At 43.8% G+C, this 8,370-nt stretch overlaps 1 protein-coding gene across 1 annotated transcript in view; it reads right to left on the bottom strand.

The window, feature by feature from the left end:
• Window positions 1–680: 680 nt before the first annotated feature.
• efnb3b (ephrin-B3b) overlaps window positions 681–8,370 on the bottom strand; it is a 78,210-nt gene continuing 70,520 nt past the window's right edge. The window contains exons 4-5 of the mRNA XM_030162300.1: window positions 7,422–7,484; window positions 681–2,652 (exon numbers count right to left, since the gene is read on the bottom strand). Of these exons, the coding sequence (XP_030018160.1) occupies window positions 2,219–2,652; window positions 7,422–7,484 (497 nt within the window). The 3' untranslated portion in view covers window positions 681–2,218. The remainder of the gene's footprint in view (window positions 2,653–7,421; window positions 7,485–8,370) is intronic.

Genomic DNA, 8,370 nt, shown 5'->3' with positions numbered 1-8,370 from the left:
TGTCCACAGTTAGAAATATACTGTGCAGCCTTAAGAACAAATGAGACAGTAAATGTGTGTGTGTTTATGCGTGATGCATAGAGGTGCATTTCCAAACAAATCCTGCAGGAAAAGAGGAGCAAATCTAAAATGTGCCACCTCACGCTAACATTAAGTGTGACCGAGTTACAGTGGATGTGTGTCTGTGTGTGCGTGAGTGTGTGTGATGAGATCTCTCCTTTCCACGGTTAAGAGTTCAACTGCTCTGAAATCCATTCTGGCTGTTGGTCCGTCGCCTCCGTTCAGAAATGCTCAGAAAAGGTTCCTCATCTTCGCTAGCCACTCTTTCATCCGGTCTCTCCATCCCGTCCTTCTTGGGATCCTTCATCTCACTCCTGCCGCTCCCATCCTCCCCTCCCTCAGCTTTTTCGTCTTTAGTGTGCAATTCCTTCACAGTCTTTTCTTTCCTCGCCTCGCCTCCCTCCCTCCCTCCTTCTTCTTCTCTTTTTTTTTTGAAAGTTCGGTATTCAGACACTGCTTTATTCCTCCTCCCCAGACAGCACTCTCTTTCTCGCCCTGCTCTTTTTTTTCCTTTATTCTTCTTTTTCATTTCATCCCCTCTCACCCCCCCTCCTCACCATCACCACCTCCACTCACCCCTCCCCCTCGCCCCTCACTTCTTTTCACTTCTGCGTTTCAAAAAAAAAAAAAAAGCATTTGAGAAAAAAAAAAAAAACAAAGAAAAAAACTTTCATAGATGGTTCTACCTCAACACTTCCACAAACGAGGTCTAAACTTCAAAACTACAGCATAGTACAAGGAGCTATAAAAATATACACAGAGTTCAGAGACCCTAGAGGGGAGGGGGGAGGAGGAGGAGGGGAGGGAGGGAGGGAGTGAATGAGTGAGGGAAGAGAGGAAGAGAGAAACAACCTCTGTTCACTGGGAAAATTAAAAAGGGGATTAAATTAATATACATTGCAAAGGGAAAAGGAAGGAAATAAGGTCATTCTACGGTGTGGAAAAAAAAACAAAAACAGCAGATAAAAAAATGTAACAGAAGTGTATTTTAACAGATTGGGTAAAAATCATAAAACAATAGAGAACGGGAAAAAAAAACATCTAGAAATTATTTACTGGATATTCATATATATAATCTATAAGTGTTGATAGCGATAAAAAATCTCACTTTTTTGATATTCGCTCACTATTTTGTGTTTTGGTATTTAAGACAAGTCTAAAGGACGCACACGTACGCACAGTCACTCACACACGAAGCGTACACATACAAACTAAACCCCACACGTGCATATGCAAACTCATATGCAGACTTGCTGTACTGAAGCGCACCGACTGCACACACACCTCTAATGTGGAGCAGCAGTGCCATAATATTATCCGAGTCCTATGCGCACACACACTTTCTCTCACACACACACACACACATTATTAAAATATACAAGATTCTGAGTGTCACCGTGACGCGATTGGTCAGATCTCCTCAGGCCTGGGCCTAGTCATGTGACTGCCGCCCGGGTTTGCTGATTGGGCGAGTCCGTAACCCCTGCTTCCTCAGGAGAAAACAAACACAAACAAACTAGAATCCTATTGGTGAATTAGTGGCAGGGGCCGGTCTCTGGTTGGCTGATGGAGCTCTGAGGGGCGGGGCAGTGGGCTCGGCAGGTATGGCCTCTGCGAATCAGAGTTCTCCGGTGCTAAGTAGGATCAGGGTTATAGTTTGTTTTGTTTTTTTTGTTTTTTTTTAACTTGTAGTTCTTCACTTTCTTTTCTTTCCCCTCTTTCTTTTTTAATACATCATAGGTCCCAGTGCCAGGTCCATAGTCCTTGGAAAAGAGTGTGCGCTGCAGACGCATACTGGCGTTTTGGGGATGACGGGCGGGGCTCTGAGTAAGCAAGAAGGGGGCACTCAGAGGCTCTTGCCCATTCACGAGGGCCTTGTTAAGAAGGGCGATGTTCGGTTATGACATTGCCCTAAACACACACTTAGTGGCCCACTCGTGTGAAAATGGGGAAGGGAGGTTGATTCAGCTAGAACACAGCTGTGGCCAGGGGGGTGGGCTCACGGGGCGGTGAGGGGGAGTCCAAGGGAAAATACTGGTAGTATTAAGGGGTGGGAGCTGTAATGGCAAGCTTTGCTGTGGCTTCATTTGTAGCGGGGTTTGGTTGGTAGTGGGTAAAGGGATGTGGGTGTGTCCAGTCGGCCGGAACTGGGGCCGTCTCATACTTTGTAGTAGATGTTCGCCGGGCTCTGAGGCGGCATCTCCTGGACGATGTAGACGGGGTGTCCGTAGTCCCCGCTCACCTTCTCGTAGTGCGGGCAGTAGGCCGAGTCTGACGTCCGTAGAGGGATGATGATGTCGCTCGGCTCGGACCCGTTGTTGTTGGAGCTGGTGATGCCGCCACCACCTCCTCGCTTGGGACTGGTGAGGGAGGAGAGCGACAGCGGAGGGTGATGGGTGTCCGAGTGCTTCGCGTGTCGCCGTCGATAGCACACCACGCAGATTACAGCGGTGACCAGCAGGAGGAAAGCAGATCCTCCGGCGGCCCCGGCGATTAGAGCGATGTTGGAGGGTTGGAGGGGCCCGTTGCCGCCGGTGTCATCGCTGCCGAAGTTGTTGGTTCCTCTAGACTGAGTGGTGTTCCCTGTGCCGCCTGAAACAACACAATCACAACATTAGTCCAATAACTACAACATCATAAACAGACTTATTACTGCAAAAACAACCTTAATACTAAGTAGTCAAATATCCTTAAATATAATTAAATCATGGATAAAGCAACACATTCTGGGGCCTCATGGGGTGTCTACATTTCATAAAAGTAGAACAAAAATCTAATTTGTGCAATTTAAGTAATTTGCACTTATGACAAGCAACAAAAACATTTCTTTGAGAGACTTTCTGAACATGGTCTCAGTATTACAGAAAAACCATGTTGCCTCTTTGCCAAAAACATGGTCTTAATAAGCTATCCAGTACCAGACCAAAACAATGTTAGACAGATTTTTTTAATGAGGCTATATTTCTACAATTTTTCTTTTGAGAAAAAAAGACAAATTTCCCAAGAACAAGACAACTTTTTTTGAAATTCCCTTTGTTCCAAAATTAATTTTGAGGGTTTTTTTTTCCCCGAGTTTGCTCCTATTATGTTTACAGCTGCTGATTTCAGCTTAGTTTTAGTACCTTTATGTGCACCCTTGTAGCTATCAAGGGTGTATCGACTGTGTATCAACTACTTTTATTCTGTTTTTATTTATTTTTTAATTCTTGTTTTCCAGGTCGTATAAGGAAGGCTGCGATTTTTAGAAGATTAAAAAAGGTGACATGAATGAATGCATGACATGAAAGATGAATTACAAACCTACTGTTTATTAAAGGTCTCCTGGTGTGCAAAGATATTGTTTTTTTGTACAGCAAGAACATTAACATTAGGGCAAAATAATAACATTTTTACCTACAATTCTGTTTAATTTTTCTAGATGTCCTGTTCTTAGTAGTTTCTATTTAACATTTAAAGGCTGCCATGTTGTTTTTATCTCAGTTAACATGCATTTTTTCACTCCTAGCTTTAGTCTTCAGACACTATAATAAGCTGCATTCACTGTTTCCCTTTGATTTATATATGCATATTAATCATCAAGACCATGCCAGAGCAATAACACAGCTTGCTTTCACAACTTATGCTTTCATGAGTTTTTAAATAAACACACCAATCCTCATGGCTCTATACCACTATAACATGAGTGATGGTGCTGGTTTAGCTCGGCTAGTGACGGCTACAGAGTCTGATCCCAGTGGTATGCAGTAAAGTATGCAGGAAATCTCACAGAGGCTCATATGTGGTCTCTTTATTGATGTGATGAAGTGGTCAGCAGTGCATATAAAAAGAGAGAGGAATGTGTGTAACCGTGTGAGTGTGAGTGCATTCTATAGTATATACTCTTGTGGACAGCACGGCTAAGCCACAGTGTGTATCAAGGTAACACACTCTATTTCCCTAACCTTAACAACTGTATTTACTTAGCATTACATCCAGCCACATGAAGAGAACCTCCCCACTCTGCTTCTACCACCAGACCACACACTCCGTCCGTCCATCCGCCCGCCCGTCGGCCTTCCTCCCTGGCTGCCTGTCTGTCTCTTGTCATCTATCGGTCTTGTTTTCAAACTGTCTGTCATTCTACCTTTCTGTTTGTCAGCTGATTGCTCCCTCTGTCTGTTGTGTGTCTGGCTTAAACCTAAGATCTTCACAGCCCCAGCGCTTGCAGTTTCTCCACAGGGGGCCAGGTCAGAACTCAGCAGGTGGACGCAGGTCTGGATATGTGTGTGTGTGTGTAGGTGTGTGTGTGTGTTTACGGAGAGGAGAGCGGGTAAGGCTCTGGCACCGCACCGTGTGAATGTGTGTGGTGAACTGGTTAAGGCCGGTAATGGGAGCCTCTGCTATATAGAGCCTTCGGATTGGTCTATCATTATTCTTGGCACACATCCCTTTCGTTTCTCCCTGTCTGCTTCTCTCCTGCGCCTCCTCTGGTTCCTCGCCCTCCCTCGCTCCGTGGTTCACTCCGTCTTCAGGTTATTGTTGCTGTAATGACCTACCTTGCTCGGAGCTCAGTGCCTAGCAACTCGAACACACCAACCGACACACTCACACTAAGATATGGACATACACAACCGTGTAAGCAAATACACGCAAACACACCTCATCCCCTCGGCCCCCTGTCGCGCTGGACTGGCTGGAAGCAAAGCACTAATACCCAATGTGGATTACACTGCCTTCTCCTCCTCCTGCTTTCTTCCTCCCTCCATTAACCCTACATCCCTCATTCTCCATCTCCATTATGACCGCCGCCTTTCACCGGCTCGCTTTATTATATCCCCTTCCTTCACCTTTCCTCCTCGCTTCGCTCCCTCTACTTTCTACTCCCTTCACCTTTTTTTGTCGTGGGTTCGGACTTCCAGGGCTCTTTTTCACCCTCCCTGTTTTATATTTCTTTAGTGAATCTCACCTTGGAAGGAGGTCAAAAATAAAAGACCAGGTCAAGGTAATCTTGTGACATAATCTTATTTACCTTAAAGCCACCTGTTGTTGCCTTTCTTTTTCTTTCGTATTATTCATTTCTCAGGAGGCGACTATGCTACAGACAGTAGTTGGTAGTTTCTCCCACTCAAGAGCCTCTCAATCAAAACAATAAAGTAGTAACAGAGGACACTGTGATACTGTGTGATCATGGGAGTTGTTATCGCCATCAGTGGTTAAGTAAGTCTATCCAACATGACAGATGAAGCAGCGCATTTAAACTCTTCATCACACTGAATGCATGATAGATATTGTGTTACGTCATTTCAAAATCATTAAAAAGCTGCAAGAAATTCAAAATGTAACATGAGCAAAGAGGATGTGACACCTTGAATATTAGGTGAAGAAATAAAATGGGCCTTTTCATTGCAGACTTACATATTTCTCAGATTTTGGGCATTTTTGAAAAAGTGATATAACCTAAATACATAGAATAAGTCAATAAAATGTACAGTGTTGATCCTCCTGGTGGCCGGCCGGGTAGAAGGTCATAACAAAGAAGATTGATGCTCCGTCTTACAAACAATGGCTTTCAATCATAGATGATATACTTGTCATGGAAGATTTTACACATAAACTGAAGTTGAAGGAAAATCTGTGTATAAAAAAACTGGGGAAAATGGCTGACATTCAGGGAAAAATGTGTCTATTAAGGGACCTAAACACATTTTGACACAAACACAGGCAGTTCTATTCATTTGTTTGTTTTCTGTTCTTTTGTTTCTTTTCTTGCTCCTCAACATGAGGAGATTGGATTGTATTATACCGATAAAAATGAGAAATAAATAAAAATTGTGAAAATTGGTGGAATATTTTTACATTTTGAGTGTTAATGTGGAACTGCTATGTAATGTAGCTTCATAATATGTGGCATTACTGTCTTTAAACTAACAAAAATGAGTGAAGCACAATGGATTAAAAACATTTTTTTTGCTACTTTCCATCTAATTTGTTATTTTTCCTCTCTAGATAAATGTGCCAAAATAAATCGCCAACATTTCAGTGTCACATAAATTGCCTTTTTTTTTTAAATAATAACTGGGATTTTGGTTTTTCTACAACAGGTTCCTCAATATATCAGGTCTATTCGACAAAGATCTGTTTCCTCCCGCCATCTTGAAATGTGTTGAGTGTGATTAATATTAGCAACTGTCAGGGTGTTGTGGTCACGTAGTAGTGCGTGATGCGTGTCCACATTTTGATTCCAGTTGCTTTGTGACAAGTTGAGAGAGAGTCTGATGGTGAGCACTGTCAGAACTGTTGGCCCCTGAATGTGTGAAGATCAGATTAATTACAAAATCACAACATGACAGCAACCAGTAATCCAGTATTTAGCTGGGCCAATGATTTTGAATCATCCTCAGTGTGCTGACATGACTGTTGTGCCAGGAGTTTGAATATTTTCAGCTATGTGGTTAAGTGTGTGTTGATATGTCCCTTTTCTGAGGAAAAAAATGTGTAAAATGCCTCATTATGTGATGCAAATCACTCTAAAGCGTGCCCCGGTAAAAACAATCCACACTGCTTACTTCACACATACCGCTCTCACTTATGCAAGGTATGGACAAGTGATTGGACTATGTGTAAATGCCCATTTCACACATTTGGTATAGCGCACAAACTCCCAGCAAAAACCTGGAATGAACAGCAGAGAGAGTAAATAGTGTTTTCTGTCCTCCACTGACTGGCTTTGAGATAGAGCATGAGTCTAGCTTCTCTCCATTTCATCTCCTTGTTCTATTCCCTTCTCCTCTTTGCTTTTCAATTATTCTTTTCTTTGTCCTCCTTATGAGCCTCCCACATCTACCCTCTCTGTTCCATCACTCCCCTATGTCTCCTTCTCTCTACCCTCATCTTTCAGTAATTCTCCTTCCTTCCTTTCTTTCTCTCTCTCGACGGAACTACAGAATCCAGGCCGTACAAACTAATGGCAATCATAAGTTTCTCAAATGTCGCCGCCGGTCTAGCCCTCACTCCTGCTGCCCCTTTTCTCATTCTCCTTCTGTCTCTTTCTTCCTCCCTCTCTTTTTCTTGTCCTTCTCCCAAGGTAGCTATTAGCAATCCATTCCCCGCCTGCAGCACTTAGCTCATAGGGCCGGTCGCAGAGATGAAGAGCAGAGGGATAGAGAGCAGGCGAAAAAGAGAGAGAGAGTGAGAGGGAGGGAGAAAGATATGGAATTAAATAGAGAGATCCACAGATGTCACCGCTGCACATTCTCCATCTGTCGCCCCGTCCCTCCCTCTCCCTGCTGCTTTTCTTTTTATCTACCAGTCTTTGCCTATTCCCTCCATCCATTTTGTGGATGGATCTGCCGTGGATTATCTCCATTTGGTCTTGTGCTTACCTGAGTTTCTGTTGGTGGCACGTGGTGGTGGCTCCGGCTTCTTCGGAGGCAGCCCATATGGACCTGCGGAAGAAAAATATGGGTGGAAATGTAAGCAGAATGGCAGAAATACCGAGATAGACCCTATCTGCTTTTGCAGCCAAGGCTCCCGGAATTGGAACCAATAAGTGACAAAGAAGGTGCCAGCCAGAAAGATAAAAAAGAGACAGAAGAGGTTTAATAAAGGCTTCCCTCCCTTCAATTCCCATTATAGGGGAGCACATATTGATTGGGCTTGGATGTGTTACGTATGAGCACTTTTCCATTTGTTTGAATGGGAAACTAAAGAGAGGCCGTTTGTTGTTTTGGCCAGAGTGAATTTACACAAGGCCATAACGGCTTGTAATCTGTAGTTGCTAAATCAGGCCATCTGTCTCGCAAGCCCTCGGTAATGGTGATGGTATTAAAGTGCATTTATGTGACACATGCAAACGCACACGCACATGTATGCACACACGCTCACGCACAGATGCAGCCATTGTAGAAGTGCCACTCCTCACCGCTAAAAGAGATGGTTCAGAAATACTAATTTTGTTTGCTTCGGAGCCATCTGGCCAACAGTAGGCGCAAGAATAGAGCTTTATGCAAGGGTATGACTATACAGTCCTGCAGGTTTCAAAAAGAAAGCCTGCTATTGGTCGTTGCAGCAGCTGGCGAGATCAAAATGGATATGATGATAGGATGAAACTATAGTAAACCCACAAAAGGTGCATCACACCCATGCACGCGTAGTATATACCAGTGTGTATGCATGTGCAAAGCCTTCAACCTATATAGACTGACATTTAGAGATGTGTAAAGCAATTGGCTGGTGTTCCCACATGACAGACAACCAAACAGAAGATGGGGCGGCGCTGTCCCGATCAATAGGAACTGCTGTGCGGTCAGCAGGGGCTAGTGGAAGGAGGTA

Source organism: Sphaeramia orbicularis, chromosome 18 (assembly GCF_902148855.1).
Source record: "Sphaeramia orbicularis chromosome 18, fSphaOr1.1, whole genome shotgun sequence".
In the NCBI taxonomy this organism is placed as follows: Eukaryota; Metazoa; Chordata; class Actinopteri; order Kurtiformes; family Apogonidae; genus Sphaeramia; species Sphaeramia orbicularis.
Note: the sequence above shows the minus strand (reverse complement) of the source record. Positions and strands in the feature narration are given on the sequence as shown.